This window comes from Heterodontus francisci, chromosome 20 (assembly GCF_036365525.1).
Source record: "Heterodontus francisci isolate sHetFra1 chromosome 20, sHetFra1.hap1, whole genome shotgun sequence".
Taxonomy (NCBI): domain Eukaryota; kingdom Metazoa; phylum Chordata; class Chondrichthyes; order Heterodontiformes; family Heterodontidae; genus Heterodontus; species Heterodontus francisci.
In genome coordinates, this window is record NC_090390.1 from 11,291,564 (window position 1) to 11,314,966 (window position 23,403).

Sequence of the window (23,403 nt, forward strand, 5' to 3'; positions counted from 1 at the left end):
TCTGCTGAGATGTAGACAGCTTTTTTAGTAAGCACACTTCTTTGGGTTCTGGTTCAGACTAGTTTCAGCCAGTCTTGTACACAGTCAAATTGAAATATTAGAGCACATTTCCTGCTGTTGCCAAGGAAATAGGCGTGCTGTGGCACACTGTTCTCAAAGAATCGAAAAACTTCTCTGTCTTAATGGTACACTGTTTTTAGACAATCTTAAAGGCACACTGTGTTAAACCGAGGATAAAAAAAAAAAGTTCCATGACAGTATGACACGAGCAACCGTTTGGACCACCAGTAACTGCTATTTATACCTTTGTTCTTTCAGCAACCTAGGATGTATTCCATCTAGACCACATAAATGACCAACTTCCAGTCATGCTAATCTTCTGTTAGAATCCTGCCCACAACTTTCCTCTTGGAGTAACTTTCAAATCATCTGCTTCCTTTGTGAAGACAGGTGCAAAATACTTATTTAATACTTTAGCCGTGTCCTCTGCCTCGACATGATCATTTCCTTTTGTACTGTTAATCGGCCCAACATTTTCCCCAGCTAACACCTTGCACAGTGGCACAGGGTGGCGCAGTGGTTAGCACCACAGCCTCACGGCTCCAGCGAGTCGGGTTCAGTTCTGGGTACTGCCTGTGTGGAGTTTGCAAGTTCTCCCTGTGACCGCGTGGGTTTCCGCCGGGTGCTCCTGCTTCCTCCCACAGTCAAAGACTTGCAGGTTGATTGTAAATTGCCCCTAGTGTAGGTAGGTGGTAGGAGAATGGTGGGGATGTGGTAGGGAATATGGGATTAATGTAGGATTAGTGTAAATGGGTGGTTGTTGGTCGGCGCAGACTCGGGCCGAAGGGCCTGTTGCAGTGCTGTATCTCAAAAAATAAAAAAATTATATGTTTATAAAATGCTTTGGGGATGTCAATTTAATGTTGCCTGCTAATCTTTTCTCATAACCTCTTTGTCACCTTAACGTTTTTAAAATTCCCTCCTGTCCTTTGCATAATCTTCCTGGTTATTAACTGAACCTTGCTCCTGACATTTGTCATCAGCCTCCTCTTTGATTTATATTAACTTATATTTCTGTTATTATCCAGGTGCATTAGCTTTGGATGCTCTACCTATTCCTTTCAAAGGAATATGCTGAGCTTGGACCTGAAATGCCTTTTCCTGGAATGACTTCCATTGCTCCATTACTGTTTTACCCTGCAATCACCTTTTCCAATTTACTTGTGGTAGTTTCTTGTATAAATCACCGAAATTAGCTCCCTCCCAGTTGAGCATTGCTACTTCCAATATTTTCTGATCTCTTTTCATGATTACTCTAAATCAAATTAATATGGTTACTATAAGCTAGATGACCTACTGCAGCACCTTCCTCTTGCCCTACTTCATTTCCCAGAACCAGATCCCACCTTGCTTCTTCCTATTGGACTGAAGACATGTAGATAATGAAAGTTCTCCTGTAGACATCAGAAATTTCTTTCCTACTCTGCCCTTAGCACTTTTTTATCATTCTATATCAGTGTAATTCAGGTCTCCCACTATTGCTACTCTATTTTTGTTACACAACATTGACATTTGCCAACACATTTGCTAATCTATCTATCTCCTCACTATTTGGAGGCCCTATATATTTAAAAACTCCCAGTAATGTTACAGCTCCCTATCTGTTCCTGAACTCAAGCCAAATAGATTCAGTCCTCGAACCATCCAGTATATCCTTTCTATTTAGAAGTGTAACATTATCCTTAATCAATACTGCCATGGTGCCTGTGCATTCTGGAAAACTGTTGAGATTGGCATTCACTTTTGGCAAGAAGTGGCTCACCATTATTCTTGGGAATGAGGGGGGCGAAGTGGATCAAGTGTTGGGGAATATTTAGGGGACAGTGATTATTGTATCATAAGGTTTAGGTTAGCTATGGAAAAGGACAAGGAACGATCCAGAGTAAGAATAATCAACTGAGAGAAAGCCAACTTCAATGGGGTAAGAATGGATCTGACCCAGATAAATTGGAATCAAAGGTTGGCAGGCAAAATGGTAACTAAACAATGGATTGCTTTTAAAGAGGAGATAGTTCGGGCACAGTCAAGGGATATTCCCACGAAGGGGAAAGGTAGGGCAAACAAATCCAGAGCTCCCTGGATGACCAAAGCGATAGAAATGAAGAAAAGTGTTCTTACGACAGATGTCAGGTGGGTAATACAACTGAGAACCAGGCAGAATATAGAAGGTTCAGAGGGGAAGTGAAAAGGTAAATAAGAGAAGCAAAGAGACTGACAGCTAATATAAAAAGGAATCCAAAAGTCTTCTATGGGCATATTAATAGTAAAAGGGTGGTAAAAGGAGGTGTGGGGCTGATTAGGAACCGAAGAGGGGATTTGACATGGAGGCAGGGGGCATGGCTGAGGTATTAAGTGAATACTTTGTATCTGTCTTTACTAAGGAAGAAGATGCTGTGCGAGTCATGGTGGAAGAGGAGGTAATTCAGACACTTGAAGGGAAATTGATGAGGTATTGGATAGGCTAATTGTACTTAAAGTTGATAAGGCACCAGGACCAGATGAGATGCATGCAAGGAACTGCGGGAAGTGAGAGTGGAAATTGCAGGGGCACTGGCCATAATTTTCCAGTGTTCTTTAGATTTTGGGGTGGTGCTGGAGAAATGCAAATATTACACCCTTGTTCAAAAAATAGTGCTAAGATAAGCCTAGCAACTACAGGCCAGTCAGTTTATTCCCAGTGGTGGGGAAGCTTCAATAAACAATTTGGGAAAAATTACTTGGGCAAATGTGAGTTAATTTGGGAAAGCCAGCACGGATTTGTGAAGGGCAAATAGTGTTTAACTAACTTGCTGGAGTTTTTTGATGAGTTAACAGAGAAGGTTGATCAGGGCAATGCTGTTGATGTGGTGTACATGGACTGCCACGCAACAGACTTGTGAGCAAAGTTACAGCTCATGGAATAAAAGGGACTGTGGCAACATGGATATGAAATTGGCTGAGTGACGGGAAACAGTAGTGGCAAATGGGCGGTTTTCAGACTGGAGGAAGATTTGTCGTGGAGTTCCCTAGTGGTCAGTGTTGGGACCCTTGCTCTTCCTGATCTAGATGGCATTAATAATCTAGATCTTGGTGTGCAGGGCACAATTTCAAAAATTGCTGATACAAAACTTGGAAGTATTGTGAACTGTGAGGAGGATAGTGATAAACTTTAAAAGGACTTAGACTGGTGAAATGGGCAGACAAGTGGCAGATGAAATTCAATGCAGAGGAAGTGTGAAGTGATTCATTCTGGTAGGAAGAATGCAGAGACACAATATAAAATAAATGGTGCAATTTTAAAGGGGGTGCAGGAGCAGAGGGACTGGGTATATAGGTGCATAAATCATTGAAGGTGGCAGGACAGGTTGAGAGAGTGGTTAATAGGGTATTCAGTATCCTCGGCTTCATTAATAAGGGCATAGAGCCCAAAAGCAAGGAAGTTATGTTAAACTTGTATACAAGCCATGTGCAGGAATATGGGATTAGAATAGTTGGGTGCTGTATGGCCGGCACAGTCAATGGTTTCTGTGCTGTATGACTTTATGTATGATGGTTTCTGTGCTATATAACTCTATAACACTGGTTCGGCATCACCTGGAGTATTATGTTCCGTTCTGGGCGCCAAGCTTTAGGAAAGATATGAAGGCATTGGAGAGTGTGCAGAAATGGTTCAGGAGAATGGTTCCAGGGATGTGGAACTTCAGGTCGATGCATAGATTGGAGAAGTTGGAATTGTTTTCTTTGAAGAGAAGGCTGAGAGGAAACTTAATAGAGATATTCAAAATCATGAGGGGTCTGGACAGGGTAGATGGGGAAAAACTGTTCTCATTGGTGGAGGAATTGAAAACAAGAGAGCACAGATTTAAGGTAATTGGTAAAATAAGCAATAGCGACATGAGGAAAAACTTTTTCACGCAGTGAGTGGTTATGATCTGGAATGCACTGCCTGAGAGTGTGGTGGAGGCAGGTTCAATTGAGGCCTTCAAGAGGGATTTGGATTATTACCTGAAAAAGAAAAATGTGCATGGTCACGGGGAGAAGGCAGGAGAATGGTATTAAGTAAATTGCTCTTTCAGAGAGCCAGCGCAGACACACTGGGCCAAATAGCCTCCTTCAGTGCTTTAACAATTCTGTGATTCTGTGGATTGTCACTGCCCTTTAAATATGATTCATTATGGAAAGCACTTTGAGATAATGTGGCAATACGGTGCAGCATAAGTGGGGATATTTCAAAAAGTATTCAGTGATCAAAATGAGGGCTGTCAAAGTTGAAACTGTAGTGGTATTCATTTTGGGTCCTTATTGGGAAGTATACAGATCAGTTGCAGAATAAAGATCCCTCACAAGAACATAGAATAGGAGCAGGAGTAGACCATACGCTCCCCTGGAACCTGCTCCGTCATTCAGTATGATCATGGCTGATCGTCTGCCTCAACTCCACTTTCCCGCCTGTGTGGGTAACAGAAAAACACACTGGTAATAATGCTCATGTGAGGCAGGGGTAGGGACAAACCAGAATAGGAACAGGAGTAGGCCATTCAATATGATCATGGCTGATCATCCATCTCAATGCCTTTTTACTGCATTATGCCCTTATGTCATTTGTATTTAGAAATCTGTCAGTCTCTGCTTTTAAACATATTCACTGACTGAGCTTCCACAGCCCTCTGGGGTAGAGAATTCCAAAGATTCACAACCCTCTGAGTAAAGAAATTTCTCCTCGTCTCTGTCCCAAGTGGCTTCCCCTTTGTTTTGAAATTGTGTCCCCTGGTTCTAGACTCCCCAACCAGGGGTAACATCTTGGCTGGATCTATCCTGTCTATCCCTTTAAGTATTTTGTAGGTTTCAATGAGATCACCTATCATTCTTTGAAACTCTAGAGAATACAGGCTCAGTTTCCCCAGTCTCTCTCCATAGTACAGTCCTGCCAACCCTGGAACAAGTCTGGTAAATCTTCATTGCACTCCCTCTGTGGCAATAATATTCTTAATGTAAGGGGACCAAGACACAGTACACAGTACTCCAGATGCGGTCTACCCAAGGTTCCATACAATTGAAGCAAGACTTCACTACTCCTGTAACCAAATCCTCTTGCGATAAAGGCTAACATACCATTAGCCTTCCTAATTGCTTGCTGTACCTGCATGTTGGCTTTCAGTGATTTATTGACCAGGACACCCAGGTCCCTTTGTACATCTGTACTTTCTAATCTCTTACCATTTAAGAAATACTCTGCATATCTGTTCCTCCTATCAAAGTGGATAACCTCACATTTTCCACATTATATTCCATCTACCACGTTCTTGCCCATTCACTAAGTCTTTCCAAATCCCCTTGAAATCACTTTGCATCTTCCTCACAACACATTCCCACTGGGTTATGTGTCATCCGCGAACTTGGAAATACTACATTTGGTCGCCACATCCAAATCATTGATATATATTGTGAACAGCTTGGGCCCAAGCGCTGATCCCTGCGATACCCCACTAGTCACAGCCTGCCAACACGAGAATGACCCATTTATTTCTACACCCTGCTTTCTGCCTGTTAACCAATCCTTAATCCATACCAGTATATTACCTCCTATCCCATGTGCTTTTATTTTGCTAACCAACCTCCTGTGGGGGACTTTATCAAAAGCCTTCTGAAAATCCAAGTATACCACGTCCACCCACTCCACTTTATCAATTCTGTTTGTAACGTCCTCGAAAAACTCCCAACAGGTTCGTCAAACATGATTTCCCATTCAAAAATCCATGTTGACGCCCAATCAGATCATTATTATCCAAGTGTCCATTTATCACATCCTTCAGAACGATTCTAGCATTTTCCCTACTGATGTAAGGCTAACAGGTCTGTAATTCCCTGTTTTCTCTCTCTCTCCCTCCCTTAAATATTGGGGTGACATTTGCGACCTTCTAATCTGCAGGAACAGCTCCAGAATCTATGGAAATTTGGAAGATGATCAATGCATCCACTATCTCTATAGCTACCTCTTTCAACACTCTTGGAAGTAGAATATCAGGTCCTGGGGACTTAACAATCATCAGCCCCATTAATTTCTCCAATACAGTCGTCTTACTAATTTCCTTCAATTCCTCATTTCCCCCAATCCCTTGGATCTCTAATTCTGGGAGATTTCTTGTATCTTCCTCAGTGAAGACAGGCACAAAGTAATCATTTAGCTTCTCTGCCGTTTCTCTATTCCCCATTATAAATTCTTCTGACTCTGCCTGTAATGGGCCCGCATTTGTCTTAGCCAAATCTTTCCTTTTTACGTACCAGTAGAAGCTTTTACAGTCCATTTTTATACTTTTAGCCAGTTTCATTCATGTTCATTTCTCCTTTCTTTATCAATTTCTCCTTTGCTGTATTCTAAAATCCTTCCAATCCTCAGGATTACTACTATTTCTGGCAACCTTATAGGCCTTTTCTTTTAATCTTGTACAATCCTTAACTTTGTTATCCACGGTTGACTGCCTTTACTTTTGGGGTTTTTGTGTCTTGAAGGAATGTATAGTTGCTGTAAACTATGTAATATTTCTTGAAAAACTATCCATTGCCTATGTACTATCATACTTTTCAATGTATTTTCCCAATCCACCTCAGCCAATTTGCCCCTCATACCTTCATAATTTCCTTTGTTCAAATGTAACACCCTGGTTTCAGATTGAACGATCTCACTTTCAATCATAATATAAAATTCTATCATATATAGTCACTCATCCCTAAAGGTTCTTTTACAACATGATTATTAATTAGCCCTTCCTTCTTACATAATATTAGATCTAAAATAGCCTGTTCTCTAGTGAGTTCCTCAACATACTGCTCTAGAAAACCATCCCTAACACACTCCAGAAACTTGTCTTCCACAGCATTACTGCTCATTAGGTTTACCCAGTCTATATGCAGATTCAATTCACCCATGATTACTGTATTACCCATGCCACATGTTTCTCTAATCTCCTGATTAATACCATGCCCCACACTACCACTACTGTTTGGTGGCCTATAAACAGCTCCTACCAATGTTTGCTTCCCTTGGTGTTTCTTAGCTCCACCCAAACAGATTCCACATTTTGTTCTTCTGATCCAAGATCCTCCCTTACTAGTGTACTGATCTCATCCCTTATTAGCGCAACAACAACTCCTTTTCCTTTTTCCTAAATGTAGAATATCCTTGAATATTCAGTTCCCAGTCTTGGTCACCCTGTAGCCACGTTTCCGTTATGGCAATTAGAACATACCCATTTACCTCTATTTGAGCCTTTAAATGTTGCGTGCATTCAGGTACAGTGCCCTTAACCTTGACATTCTGCATTCTAAGCCTAGTTGATCCTCGCCTTTGTTTCACCTGCCGACTAAGGTCACTTGTTACTTTTCTACTTCCTTCCAATTTGAGCTATCCGTCAGATTGCTACCCTCCTGACAAGCTAGTTTAAACCCTCCCCAACAGGACTAGCGAACCTTCCTGCGAGGACGTTGGCTCTAGTCCTGTTAAGGTGTAGCCCGTCCATCTTCTCCGGGTTCCACCTGCCCCAGATCCGGCCCCAATGCCTCAAATCTGATGCCCTCCCTACTACACCAATTCTCTAGCCACATGTTCAATCGATCAAGTCTCCTATTCCTATGTTCACTCGCACGTGGTACTGGGAGTAATCCTGAGATTACTGCTTTGGAGGTCCTGCTTTTTAATTTTGTTCCTAACTCTCTCAAATCTGCTCTCAGGACCTTATCCCTCTTCCTATGTCATCGGTACCAATGTGGACCATGACCTCTGGCTGTTGACCGTTCCTTAGAAGGATGTCCTGCAGCCGCTCCGTGACATCCTTGACCTGGGCACCAGGGAGGCAACACACCATCCCGGAGTCACATTTGCTGCCGCAGAAATGCCTGTCTGATCCCCTGACTATCGAACCCTCTATCACTATTACTCTTCCACGCTTCTTCCTCCCTTCCTGTGCAGCTGAGCCACTTGTGGTGCCACAGACTTTGCTCTGGCTGCACTCTCCTGAGGAACCATTGCTCTCACCAGTATCCAAAATGGAAAACTGATTAGCAAGCAAGATAGACTCGGGACACCTGCATTGCCTGCCTGGTTCTCTTAGACTGCCTGGCGGTCACCCATTCCCTCTCTGTCTGCATGCTCCTAACCTGCGGTGTGACCACCTCCTTAAACATGCTATCCACGTAGTCTTCTGCCTCGCAGATGCACAACAGTGACTTCAGCCGCCGCTCGAGTTCTGAAACCCAGAGCTCAAGCTTCTGCAACCGGTTTCACTTTCTGCAGATGTGTTTGTCCAGGACATGTAGTGTGTCCATGACTTCCCACGTACCGCAGGACGTACTTTACACTTGGCCGAGCTGCCCTGCCATAACGTAACTTCAGAAACATTTTTATTACAATAATAAGTAAAATAACTTACCAATTACTCACCAATCAACTACTTCCCCTGTAGCGAAGAGAGGCAGGTACTGGAGGCTGATGAAAGAAAGAAAGGAGCCCCTCCCTCGTGCACCAGACTCCCACTTTACACTCAACTCAAATTTATTTTCTTAATTTATAGTTCCCCTCCCTACCGAACTCCCTCAATTACCGAACTCCCTTAACGCTCTGTGCCCTCCAGCAGCATTCAATGCAGACAAGCAGCACCGAGTCCCTTGAATTTATGCTCTGAAAACATTACTATCAGCTCTGCTAGAGCGCTGCTGCAGCTCAGAAACCAGTTTAAGCTAGCTACCTAATTAACTGGCTAAGCTATTCCCAGAGTGATAGTATACCCTTGTTTAAAACTGCAACTAACCTAACTTACTACTTCACTGGAACAGGAATTTCAATTAATTGATAGATGTAAACAAAACAAAAACTAGCCTAGAGAGATTCACCCTTCAAGTTCACTCACTTACCAAACTCCCTTTACACACAATGCAGAATAAGGAAGTCTTGCTGCAATGGTACTTTGGTGAAACCACACCTGGAGCACTGTGCACAGTTTTGGTCTCCATATTTTAAAAAGGATACACTTGCTTTGGAGGCAGTTCAGTGAAGGTTTGCTAGATTGGTTCCTGGATGAGAGGGTTGTCTTATGATAGACTGAGTAAATTGGGCCTATAGTCTTTGATTCCCTGAGACTAAAAATCTGTTTATCTCTGCCTTAAATATACTCAACAATAGAGCATCCACAACCTTCTGGGGTAGAAAATTTGTAAGATTCACAACCCTCTGAGTGAAGAAATTCTCCTGCTCTCTGTTCTAAATGATTAACCCCTAATCATGAGGTTGTGCCCCCCGTGTTCTAGATTTCCTAGCCAGGGAAACAACACTCGGAGTCTACCTTGTCAAGGCCCTTCAGAATCTTGTATATTTCAATGAGATCACCTCTCGTTCTTCTAAACTCCAGAAAGTATAGGCCCAATTTACTCAGCCTGTCATCAAACAACCCTCTCATCCAGGAACCAATCTAGTGAACCTTCACTGGACTGCCTCCAAGGCAAGTGTATCCTCTTTTAAATATGGAGACCAAAGCTCTGCACAGTGCTCCAGGTATAGTTTCACCAAAGCCCTGTAGCATTGTAGCAAGACTTCCTTATATTCTTGTTTATCCCTACCCCTGCCTCACATGAGCATTATTACACCAGTGTGTTTTTCTGTTACCCACACAATTATCCCTAAGATTCCACTTCATTGACAAATAGCAATAATACCTTGCAACACCAGCTCCTGTTAATCTGGTACCAAGCCTGCAGAGGGTCTGGCCTCCGGTTAATCTGGCGCTATAGTCTGAAGGGTTCTGGCCCCCTGTTAATTTGGTGCTACAGTCTGTAGGGATGTGGCCCCTGCTAACTGCTTCTGCTTTGTGTTGCAGATGGGCTCTATGGTATTTTAAAAATGATAAGACCAAAGGTTGGACAGAGAATTTGCGGCTTATTGCTAAATTTGATACTGTTGAAGACTTTTGGGCGTAAGTATGATTTATATTATGAAGACTGAAATGTGCCGGTGTCTTGTTTTTACCTTTGTAGAAAGTAAATTATGGCAGGAGAATACAAAGCTGCAGTTGTTTATTGGGGGAGGAGATCAACAGTCATGTGATGGTACTGTGGAGCTCCCAGCCCCTGTGGATTGTACCCTGGCAGGAATCAGAACTTTTGGGGAGTGGGATGTGGAGGGAGTGAAGGGAGAGGAAATGGATGCAACATATCTGCACCGTGATGCAAGACACACTCAGCCAATTATTAACAAGTTTGTTAATATAGATGAGACAATGCAAAATTGCATTGGCAGATTAGTTTCTTTTTGGTGGGAAGGGAGAGGATCTGGAATGTGAGCTGTTCACTTCAATTAGATCACCCCTTAATCTTTTCTACTCTCAATACTGCATTGTCTCATATTTGCTGTCAATTATATAAGTTGCCTTACATAATGGTGGAGATGTTTTTTGCCATATAACTTGCCCTGCTACAGGTTCTGAATCTTCCCAAGATTCAATCCACATAGGTTGGCAGTCCTCCAGTACTCAAGTGACTGTTCTTGAATTGGCAATAATGGCAAGCTCTCAGCTAATTATTTGATTAGGGGGTGTGGCACCTGATGAAACCAATCCTGCATTTAACATGTGAAAGAAAAGGACCTGCATTTATAAAGCGCCTTTCACGACCACCGGACGTCTCAAAAAGCTTTTCAGCCAAATGAAGTATTTTTTGAAGTTTAGTCACTGTTGTCATGCAGGAAATACAGCAGCCAGTATGTGCACAGCAAGCTCCCACAAACAGCAATGTGGTAATGACCAGATAATTTTTTTGTGGTTTTGATTGAGAGATAAATATTGGCCAAGACACTGGGGATAACTCCCCCTTTTTTCTTCTATCTTTTGCATCCATCTAAGCAAGTAGATGGGGTGTTGATTTAATGACATCCAAAAAACGGCACCTCCAAGAGTGCAGTGCTCCCTCAGTACTGCACTAGAGTGTAAGCCTTGATTTAATTGAGGTGTTTATGATGATTAAAGTATTGGTAGGGTAGATAGAAATAATTTCCTTTGGAGAAGTCCACAACAAGGAGGCCTAACTTTAGATCTAGGCCATTCAGTGGTGATGTCAGGAAGCACTTCTTTACACAAAGGGTAATGAAAATCTGAAAAACACTCCCCAAAAATCTGCTGAGGCTGGGGATGAATTGAAAATTTAAAAACTGAGATTGATAGATTTTTGTTTGGCGAGGGTATTAAGGGTTACAGCACTGAGATGGATAGATGGAGTTTACATACAGATCAGCCATGGTCTCATTGAATGGTAGAAACAGGCCTCACGGGATCACTGGACAGCGATAAGAGGCTGTATGAATCCTCCTTTCTGTAGAATGGGTGTGCTGAGCTCTGCTGTTATGCACCAGCTGAGAAGAAGCCTGGACTTTGATCTGATTAGCTAGCTAGAGCCAATCAATCCCAGTGAGCTGAGAGGGAGCACCATGCAATCTACATTTTTTTTTTTGCCATTGCGGCTACTGTTTTTCCTCCTGTTTAAATTACACTGTGATGAGGTGGCAACTGATGGGCTTTTTTTAATTCTTCCTGGGATGTGGGCCTCGCTGGCTAGGCCAGCATTTATTGCCCATCCCTAATTGTCCTCAAGAAGGTAGTGGTGAGCTGCTTTCTTGAACTGCTGCAGTCCTTGGATGTAGGTACACCAACAGTGCTGTTAGGAAGGGAGTTCCACGGTTTTGACCTAGTGAGTGAAGGGACGGCGATATATTTCCAAGTCAGGATGGTGTGGGGCTTGGAGGGGAACTTGCAGGTGGTGGTGTTCCCATGCATCCGCTGCTCCTGTTCTTCTAGGTGGTGGAGGTCACTGGTTTGGAAGGTGCTGTTGAAGGAGGCTTGGTGAGTTGCTGTAGTGCGTTTTGTATATGGTACACACTGCTGCCACTGTTCGTCAGTAGTGGAGGGAGTAAATGTTGAAGGTGGTGGATGGGGTGCCATTCAAGCAGGCTGCTATGTCCTGGATGGTGTCGAGCTTCTTGAGTGTTGTTGGAGCTGCACCCATCCAGGCAAGTGGTGAGTAATCCATCACACTCCTGACTTGTGCCTTGTAGATGGCGGACAGGCATTGGGGAGACAGGAGGTGAGTTGCTCTCCGCAGAATTCCCAGCCTCTGACCTGCTCTTGTGGTCGCAGCATTTACGTGACTGGTCCAGTTCAGTTTCTCGTCAATGGTGACACCCAGGATATTGATGGTGGGGGATTCAGCGATGGTAATGCCATTGAACATCAAGGGGAGATGGTTAGATTCTCTCTTGTTTGAGATGGTCATTGCCTGGCACTTCTGTGGCTAAAATGTTACTTGCCACTTTAGAGCCCAAGCCTGGATGTTGTCTAGGTCTTGTTGCATATGGATATGGGCTGCTTCAGTATCTGAGGAGTCGCGAATGGTGCTGAACATTGTGCAATCATCAGCGAACATCCCCACGTCTGAGCTTATGATGGAGGGAAGGTCATTGATGAAGCAGCTGAAGATGGTTCGGCCTAGGACACTACCATGAGCAACTTCTGCAGTGATGTTCTGGGACTGAGACAAAGGATGAGGTCCAAATGGATTTATTACAAGGGTATTTAAAGGAGTTGCCAGCAGAATTTGGGCACATTGCTGATACTATCCTTGTCTAACAGGATTAGTGTTGCGGGATTCGTAACAGTAATTCATAAGGGGCAAAGCTACAAACCAGGGAACTACAGTCCCAATAATCTCTCTCTGTTTTGGGGAAAACATTAGTGAGCATCATGTTTGGGATAATAACCCTACAGTAGAATGGAATTGTGAAAGGGGATATGAAAATCGGGTAGGTTGGCAGATGGAGTTATGAGTCACAAATGGTGTTCAATATGTGAAGTACATGGTCCTGGGATGAGGGAATTGAAATAAACACTGGGGATTTAAAATAAATGACTAGTTAAAGGCCACAACACAGAAGAGGGTTCTGGGGGAAATGGTTGACTCATTGAAACCACATGCAGGGTGTGGCAATCCTGAGGAAAGTTAACAGGATCCTGGGATGTAAGGTCATAGGGGTAGAGCACAAATGCCAGGGGAGAATAATGGCACTGTGTACTGACAGTGGATATTCTAGGCACTGGAACCTCCACCGAACTACAGCACTGGATACAGTGCTGGGCACTACTTCCACCCCACTCCTCCCACCTAGAGCACTGGATACACTTCTGGGCACTGGTACCTCCACTAGAGCACTGGATAGGGTATTGAGCACAGGATACAGTTCTGAGCACTTGTACCCCCCTTACCTAGAGTTTTCTATATATTTCTGGGCACTGGTATTGCCCACCTCGAGTACTGAATATAGTTTTGGGCACTGTTGCTAATAATATTTGAATGTCTGAATGTGCTTTTGTTTCCTTTCTATAGGTTATATAATCATATACAGCAACCTAGTAAACTTTTGTTTGGGTGTGATTATTGTTTGTTTAAGGTAAGAGATCTTTATCAAGTTTGACAGCAAAAGCAGTGTTTTGTGCTAAGATAAGATACAGCAGCAATGATTTGATTGATTTTCTGTTTTCTGGATTGTTGGGATGGAATTCACTTCCTGGAGACTAAAGGGAGGCAAACCAAATGGGATCAGATTTATTGACAAAATCAAACAATTTCACTTTTAATCCAGTGCACTTAACTATCGGTCCCTGAGTGCAGAGTTCTATTGAAACTCAACATGGGGAACAGAACAATGCAGCTCCTGACTTGTTCAGCACGGGCCAGTGATCAAACTAAGAGCCTTATGCTGGATATGTCTTTGTGGGTGTTACAGGTATGGGGTAGCTCCTGGAGTAGCTCATTGCTGGGGGAAGCCCTACTCTATATTTAGCTCACTGTGCCAAATACTGTTGGCTCGGGTCAGGTGAGGTGCAAGGTGGGGCCGTCAGAGTAGAGCCTAGCTTCCATCAGTTGTCACTCCTGAAAGGCGACAGGTAATTGACTGTACAGTGCCTGACTTGTTGGATGGAAGCTGATTAAATTTGATGCATTTTTAACTGTAGTCAGCCACGTTGGTGTGGAACTGAAGTCTTGTATTAACCAAACTGGGTAAGAAGGCAGATTCCCTTCCCTAAATGACATCAGTGAACCAGTTGGGTTTTGACAATCAAGCTTATTAGTCGCTTAGTGATAGCATCTTGTTGTTTATATCCAAATGTCCCTCCACACTTTATTGGGGTGATAAAGGAGATTTATTGTTCTGTGTGAATAATAGTTTTTGCTGAATGGGAATGGCTGTTAATGAGCACTGTACCGTGCATTACTCCAGGATGGCATTGGATCATGTAAGTATTTTCAAAACAACAGTCAAGTTTGCATCTCATTCTGGCTTCAACATTCATTTGAAAAGTTTTGGTTAATTTGGTTAGATTTATGGATTAAAAAATAGGTGACCAAGTGACAAGAAATTTGTTGAGTAATTCATTGGTTCAAATGATGTAGTCAGTGAAACATGGGGTCTGTGAATTTGCCAGTTGAACCTGTTTCTATTCCAGGAAAATAGTTTGTATAGTTAGTGGCTGGAGCTTGCAGGATATGGTAGGGGTCTTGGGGAGGGTGAGGGGAGGTGTGGTTTCCTTTTACACTTCCTGACAATGCTCAGTATTATCAGTGAAATCATACTAACAACTCTTTATGATGTGACTATTTTAACAGGATGGTATTAAACCGATGTGGGAAGATGATAAAAATAAAAAAGGAGGAAGGTGGCTGATGACACTTAACAAGCAGCAGAGGCACAATGACCTGGACCGATACTGGCTGGAAACGGTAATTGCAGTTCTACTAGCCAATAAATATTTTCCTCTTCCCCTTCATGTAGACCACACTCTTGGCATACCTTGTAGAGTTTTGAATTTTGAGCTCAGCTGTAATTGGCTTTTATTCTTGACTTTAAACTCACTTGGATTGGTACTGGAATAAAATAAACGTCAGTTATACAGTGACATTGAAATTTACAGCACAGAAACAGGCTATTAGGCTCATCTGGTCTTTATATGTGCTCCACATGAGCCCCCTCTGATCCATTTTCATCTCACCCTTATTAGCAAATCCTTTTATTCCTTTTCCATTGTTTATTTAGCTGCTGCTTCAATGCATCTATGCTATTTGCCTCACTACTCCTGCAATAGCAAAATCTGCATTCTAACTGTTGTCTGGGTAAAGAATTTTCTCCTGAATTCTCCATTGGGTTTATAGCTAACCATCATATATTTATGGCCACTACTAGTCTCCCACACAAGAGGAAGCATCATGATGTTTGGCCTATCAAACCCCTTCATAATCTTAAAGACCCTATCAGATCAGCCTTCTCTTATCTATAGAAAAGAACCCCTGTTCAGACTTTTCTGATTAGCATTCTTTCTTGGTTCTGCATCAATATAGTAAATCTTTTTTATACCTTTTCCGGTGCCTCTATATCCTTTTTATAATAGGGAGACCAGAACTATGCACAGTACTCCCAAGTATAGTCTAATTAAGTTCTATACAACTTTAGCATAACTTCTCTGCTTTTCGACAGGGGTGAGAGTAACAGGGTAGTTGTTATGGGGGACTTTAACTTTCCAAATATCGACTGGAAATACTATAGTTCGAGTACTTTAGATGGGTCAGTTTTTGTCCAGTGTGTGCAGGAGGGTTTTCTGACACAGTATGTAGACAGGCCAACCAGGGGCGATGCCACATTGGATTTGGTACTGGGAAATGAACCCGGCCAGGTGTTAGATTTAGATGTAGGTGAGCACTTTGGTGATAGTGATCACAATTCGGTTAGGTTTACCTTAGCGATGGGCAGGGACAGGTATATACCGCAGGGCAAGAATTATAACTGGGGGAAAGGAAATTATGATGCGATTAGGCAAGATTTAGGATGCGTAGGATGGGGAAGGAAACTGCAGGGGATGGGAACAATCGAAATGTGGAGCTTATTCAAGGAGCAGCTACTGCGTGTCCTTGATAAGTATGTACCTGTGAGGCAGGGAGGAAGTTGTCGTGCGAGGGAGCTGTGGTTTACTAAAGAAGTTGAAGCGCTTGTCAAGAGGAAGAAGAAGGCTTATGTTAGGATGAGACGTGAAGGCTCAGTTAGGGCGCTTGAGAGCTACAAGCTAGCCAGGAAGGATCTAAAGGGAGAGCTAAGAAGAGCAAGGAGAGGACACGAGAAGTCATTGGTGGATTGGATCAGGGAAAACCCTGATAGGCTTTCTATAGGTATATCAGGAATAAAAGAATGACTAGAGTTAGATTAGGGCCAATCAAGGATAGTAGTGGGAAGTTGTGTGTGGAATCAGAGGAGATAGGGGAAGTGTTAAATGAATATTTTGCGTCAGTATTTACAGTAGAGAAAGAAAATGTTGTTGAGAATACTGAGATTCAGGCTACGAGGCTAGATGGGATTGAGGTTCACAAGGAGGAGGTGTTAGCAATTTTGGAAAGTGTGAAAATAGATAAGTCCCCTGGGCCAGATGGGATTTATCCTAGGATTCTCTGGGAAGCTAGGGAGGAGATTGCAGAGCCTTTGTCCTTGATCTTTATGTCGTCATTGTCGACAGGAATAGTGCTGGAAGACTGGAGGATTGCAAATGTTGTCCCCTTGTTCAAGAAGGGGAGTAGAGACAGCCCTGGTAATTATAGACCTGTGAGCCTTACTTCGGTTGTGGGTAAAATGTTGGAAAAGGTTATAAGAGACAGGATTTATAATCATCTTGAAAAGAATAAGTACATTAGAGATAGTCAGCACGGTTTTGTGACGGGTAGGTCGTGCCTCACAAACCTTATTGAGTTTTTCGAGAAGGTGACCAAACAGGTGGATGTGGTGTATATGGATTTCAGTAAGGCGTTTGATAAGGTTCCCCACGGTAGGCTATTGCAGAAAATACGGAAGTATGGGGTTGAAGGTGATTTAGCGCTTTGGATCAGAAATTGGCTAGCTGAAAGAAGACAGAGGGTGGTGGTTGATGGCAAATGTTCATCCTGGAGTTTAGTTACTAGTGGTGTACCGCAAGGATCTGTTTTGGGGCCACTGCTGTTTGTCATTTTTATAAATGACCTGGAAGAGGGTGTAGAAGGGTGGGTTAGTAAATTTGCAGATGACACTAAGGTCGGTGGAGTTGTGGATAGTGCCGAAGGATGTTGTAGGGTACAGAGGGACATAGATAGGCTGCAGAGCTGGGCTGAGAGATGGCAAATGGAGTTTAATGCGGAAAAGTGCGAGGTGATTCACTTTGGAAGGAGTAACAGGAATGCAGAGTACTGGGCTAATGGGAAGATTCTTGGTAGTGTAGATGAACAGAGAGATCTTGGTGTCCAGGTGCATAAATCCCTGAAGGTTGCTAACCAGGTTAATAGGGCTGTTAAGAAGGCATATGGTGTGTTAGCTTTTATTAGTAGGGGGGGTCGAGTTTCGGAGCCACGAGGTCATGCTGCAGCTGTACAAAACTCTGGTGAGACCGCACCTGGAGTATTGCGTGCAGTTCTGGTCACCGCATTATAGGAAGGATGTGGAAGCTATGGAAAGGGTGCAGAGGAGATTTACTAGGATGTTGCCTGGTATGGAGGGAAGGTCTAACGAGGAAAGGCTGAGGGACTTGAGGTTGTTTTCGTTGGAGAGAAGGAGGAGGAGAGGTGACTTAATAGAGACATATAAGATAATCAGAGGGTTAGATAGGGTGGATAGTGAGCGTCTTTTTCCTCGGATGGTGATGGCAAACACGAGGGGACATAGCTTCAAGTTGAGGGGTGATAGATATAGGACAGATGTGAGAGGTAGTTTCTTTACTCAGAGAGTAGTAAGGGCGTGGAACGCCCTGCCTGCAGCAGTAGTAGATTCGCCAACTTTAAGGGCATTTAAGTGGACATTGGATAGACACATGGATGAAAATGGAATAGTGTAGGTCAGATGGTTTCACAGGTCGGCGCAACATCGAGGGCCGAAGGGCCTGTACTGCGCTGTAATGTTCTAATTCTAATTCAATTCTATCCCTCTAGAAATGAATTCCAGTGATTTGTTTGTAATTTTTATGCTTTATTGACCTGCATTGCTACTGTTCGTGGTTTGTGTATTTGCACCCCTCTGCTCGTATACCCCATTTCAACTACTTTCCAAGGAGTATGTGGCTTCCTCGTTCCTCCTACCAAAATGTACTAACTCTCACTTACCTATATTGAAATTCTTTTGCCAATTTATATGCCCATTCTGCAAGTTTATTCGTGTCTTCCTGTTATTTTGTCGACATCCTCCTCAATCTACAAAACCTGATTGTATTTCCAATTCAAGTCCAAATCTAAATGTATTACATCTACATTATCCTTGTCTACTTTGTTACTATATAGAATTCAGTAGGATTAGTCAAGCATGATCTGTGTTGAATATCCTTTTATTGCATTTTCAGTTTTTAAAAGTTTTTCTGTAACATTTTTTGAATTGTCCACCACCGTCATTAAGCTAACTGGTCTATAGATCCTTGGACTTGTTCTATCTCCCTTTTTTATATGTAGGAATAAAGTTAATTAGTAGAGATACAAAGCCTTCTCTTTGAATATTTGAAGATGCATGGTTAAAGATGAATCTATTTCGCTGAACATTTGAGTCTTTCACCAGGCAGTACTGAGGCTATCTGTATGAAGCTAAGAGTGAGAGGAGTTGGTGTTGGTTCTTTCACTTCAAGGACAAATTGAATCCAACACAGGGTGAAGGTCTCTCGTCTGGCTGAAAGGACCCTGAGTGGCTGGTTTTGGATAGTCTCAACTAAAACCCTTGTTTTGTGACCTATATCCACAGAATTGCCCTATCATTTGGCAACATTAGCAATCTTGGATCTCATGAAGGATCAGTGTTCCATCACTTATATGCTGCTCTTCAGTGCCTTATGGGACAGTTTAGAGGGAATTTTACTCTGTCCTGCCCTGTGCTGTGGCTGTCTGGTAAAGTTTGATGGGACTGTGCGGATGGAGCATTATGCTGTATCTACCCATCCTGAATCTGCTCTGTGTTCCGTTGTACACTATTAACTCACTTTACTATGGCAGAAAAATTCCAAAACTTTATGTATTGCTAGTGGCCTAGATATCTGCAGCATGGCCTGCTGGAGTTTTTGTATAACAATCTTGATCCATGAAGACAATACAGTACAGAGAGTAACTGTCCTTTTCCTGTTCCTGTCTGTGTGCCAGCTCCTGTGTCTGATTGGGGAGGCCTTCGATGAGTATAGTGACGAGGTGTGTGGAGCAGTTGTAAATGTCAGGCCAAAAGGTGACAAAATAGCAATCTGGACAGGGAACTGCCAAAACAGAGAAGCAGTTGTTTCAATAGGGTAAGTGCCAATGTTGCAGTCCTCAGTATTCAAGTATGGGGTGGGTTGTTCTGTATAATGCAGTGACTTCTATTTTACTCTCCCTTTGCCCTGTTTTGGGTCTTCCCAGGATGTGTGCTATTTGTATAAGGGCATCAAAATATGAAGACTTGAAAAATTGGGTCTTTATTCATTGTCAGCACAGATTACATGTTAATTATGACAGAAATGTTTAAAGTTATTGAAGTATAGGTCAGAGTACATCAAAGCCAGAGTTCCCAGTTGAAGGTTCTAGAACAAGGGTCTGTAGATGCAAGATTAAATAGAGATTTAGAACAGAGAATAGAGTTTTTTTTATTTCTTCATGGATGTAGGCATCGCTATCAAGGCCAGCATTTGTTGCCCATCCCTAATTGCTCTTAACAAATGACTGGCTTGCTAGGCCATTTCAGAGGGTAGTTAAGAGTCAACTATATTGCTGTGGGTCTGGAGTAACATGTAGGCCAGACCAGGTAAGGATAGCAGATTTCCTTCCCTAAAAAGGACTTTAGTGAACCAAATCGATAGTTTCGTGGCACCATTACTAAGAATAGCTTTCAATTCCAGCTGCAGTGGTGGGATTTCAGAGTTGAGAAGCTGTGGAATTTACTTCTAAAGTTAATGATTGAGGCAGAAACTGGACATTCAAGATTCGATTGGATAGGTGGATGCAAGAAAAGATATTGAAGGAAGCGGGTTGGTAAATGTGCGTAGGCAGAGTTGTGTGGAGGATAAACCCCCCCACACAGACTAGTTGGGCTATATCTGTATAGTAATTCACCAGGTTCCCAACGCTGTTCAGTTCCGCATAACAGATCAGTGTACGATTGAGCCCTGGTGATTCACCCATTCCCTTCCTATATGGGTGAAGTTGGGGTATGCTTCCAGGTGATCCAGTACCTCCTCTGAGGGTGGGTTGACCCCGGCTGAGGCATTCATTTCCTGCTTGTTGGGGGTTGCCCAGAATCTGTTGATAATGGGGCCAAGTTTTGTGCTGGATTCATTGGTTTGATACTCTGTCTTGATGGTGCCAACTCTTGCTGGGCAACAATTCCACCAGCACCTCACTGGATTGTCTTTACTTGTCCACAGCAGGTGACCGGTAAGACTTACTGAATAATGAATAGGAGCTGGTCTGCATTTATTTTTTTTCTCCTTAGTCCAGGGGCCCTGAGACACAGTGCATGTCCTTAGCTGCTGGCCCAGCTAGAAGAGAGCTAACTGAGCAGGGGTCCAGCCTGGAACCTTCTGTTCAATGTGGCCCATCACCAATGCACTGCCTTCAACAACTGAGCCTTTAATGGGAGCTTTGCTGCTCATCGGGCTTCAGCCAAGGACCTTTACAAAATTCCTAGTTGGCTAAAGGGAAATGAGGCGTGCTGTTGCAGACCTTCTCCAGTGCCAGTATGGAAGCAGACAATCACTGAAGGTAAAACTATGCAGTAATTCAGATAGGCGAGATGAAGGGACAAGCCTTGAGCTAGAAATCTGAGACAAAAGCAGGTCAGAAAATGAAGCTTAAAAATACAGATTAATATTTTGGGTGGGACCCAGCATCCTAATTCTGATGAAGCATTTCACCTGAAATTGACCTTTTTTTCTCTCTCGCATGCTGATGAACTCCCAGCATTCCCTATTACAGAATAGTGCTCACCTTAAATGTTAGTAGTACCTACGACTTTCACTCTGCATTAATTTTTGGTATTTTATAAACAAATTAAATGTATTTTACAGGCAATTGTACAAAGAACGTTTAGGACTGTCTTTGAAAGCTCTTATTGGTTATCAGTCACATGATGACACATCTAGCAAAAGTGGATCCACAACAAAGAACCTGTTCTCTGTTTAAGGAACAGTCTCAAATACAGCGAACGAACTGAAATTCATCTGGTAATATGGGTAAAAATAACTAAAACATTGGATCTGTCAACACACAAACTTGCATCAAGCAGGAGCTGAACGAGCCATGTTCTGAGATATCCTTGCAGCCGATCAGATTCTGTTTCTATTGGCAAATGAAAGGAGGATGGAGGAAGCTTTCCAACTGGGTCAATAGAATTTTTTCTTCTTGATTTGTAGGGCTCAAATTTAACACTAGCTGATGAACAGACTACACAATTTCAATTCTGACAGCCGTTTCTAGCCAATCACTAGCTTAACACAAGTTGCCGGTGGCTTGGTGCTCACACTGCTCCACTTCAGTGCTGGCAAAGGGCAGGCTGCAGTGAACATTTTCCCTGAGATTGGCCAAACTTGTAGCATGCTGAGAACTGTTTTGGATTTTAGTTGGTAATGGTGAGAGTAGTGCGTGTGTCTCAAACTAACAGCTGACCAGTTGGTACACTTGAATTGTTAAATCTGCAGTATTTACAGACTACATCTATAGGAGCCTTTCCTTGTATAAAGCACTCATTAAGGAGTGGCCTGCCACATGTGAGGAAGTGAAATCTGTCGCAGCCATGTCAATCATGCTGTTTAACTGAAGGGCATGCGCTTGTGCTAGGATGATTGTTTTGGTCTCCTCAGTCAGACTGAGTTCATTAGAGGTGGGAATTTGTGCCCCAGTGTGAGAGCTCACCACTCACTCCCTAAAGGTGGATCTGAACTCAGAATGGGAGGCAAATGCTAATGCCCATGCCCTTCCCTTCCCGGGACTGTCCCTGGGAATGTGATGTTCATTATCCAGTTTACATTTACATGGCAGTGTCATTATTAGGAGCCCCGTAATAAGCAGAGTAGATACCGGGAGAGAAAAAACAGAAAGGGTACTTTGTCGAGCTTTCGTAATAGATGTAATGTTGAATTCTAAAACCTACATTAGCCATTGTAAGATGTGGGGGCCAATCCAAATCATGTTACTAGTTGAAAACAGCCTAGCTTTGTTATGCTGTTTCTCTCACCTGCCACCGCGCCCCCCCCCTCCCCCCTCACAGCTGTTTAAACTTACTTCAAAGGACTTGGAGTTTACTGCTGCTTTTCCTCATATTCTGCATTTCTTTGTTACCCTCTAATAAACTGAGTGCCCAGAAACATTCCTGTTAATGTTTGGTCTGCAGCCCTGTGTTGATTTTGATCACTTGCATTTTGAGGTGAACTTGTTAGCATCTGGAACTATTCCATAGAAAATATTATTTTCTTAATGTATTTAGCGGTTAAAAGCATTGCTGTGAATTTAATTTGCTGTTTTTAAAAGGATGTTGAACAGCTATCCTTATTTGAGGTTCAGTGATTGGATATGTATGGCTTTTCACAGCAGATGAAATCAAAATTATAAATTAGGGATATTGCCTGATGAGCAGGAAAACTGATGCTTTGACCATCCTTTCACCAGTATTTTCTCATTTGGTATTGTGCAACTGTATGAATTCCAGAACTTGGTAATAAATGCTAATATTGGAACAATTTGTGAATTACTTTGCTACTGTCACTAATTGATTGTGTATTCTAGCCATGTTAGTCTTTAACTGATTATTTGATTTAATATACATTTCTGTTGGAAATTGCCTTTTCACTCATTTGTCCATAACGAACTGAATGGTTTTTAAACTCTGCCCAGAATCTTCAGCCAGCACAATAGAAGAGTGAATCCACTCCTAATCTGGGATAGAATGGGAATCTCACTAGGGTTCCTGCGGAAGTGCATATCTAATGATGCTAGGTGGAGGTAGACACTAGCTCAGCTGGATCTCATAGTCGGCTAGTTCACCAATTACTGTCCAGACTTGCGCGAAAACAGGCGAGATGATGGAGTTATACCTGGACAGCAGTGTGTGTGCAGGAGAGTTCTCTGCATACTTTCGCTCAACCTCCAGTTCTGTGTTTGCCACGAGGATTGTCTAATAAGTGACACCAAGATGCTGACCCTGAGCTACTGGGAGACCTAATGACTGGTAATAAAGATTTAACCAAATGGCCTTGAAGATGCACTTGTATATCAGTCGAAATTAATTATGCCATCCCAAATGAATAAAGCCTATGGTCAGAATTTTTTTTTAAA

At 42.7% G+C, this 23,403-nt stretch overlaps 1 protein-coding gene across 1 annotated transcript in view; it reads left to right on the forward strand.

Annotated features, from left to right (window-relative positions):
* The window catches only part of eif4e1c (eukaryotic translation initiation factor 4E family member 1c), a 44,346-nt gene extending 20,943 nt beyond the window's left edge, over positions 1-23,403 (forward strand). The window contains exons 3-7 of the mRNA XM_068052383.1: positions 9,906-10,001; positions 13,456-13,519; positions 14,737-14,850; positions 19,249-19,388; positions 21,141-23,403. Coding sequence (XP_067908484.1) covers positions 9,906-10,001; positions 13,456-13,519; positions 14,737-14,850; positions 19,249-19,388; positions 21,141-21,255 — 529 coding nt within the window. The 3' untranslated portion in view covers positions 21,256-23,403. The remainder of the gene's footprint in view (positions 1-9,905; positions 10,002-13,455; positions 13,520-14,736; positions 14,851-19,248; positions 19,389-21,140) is intronic.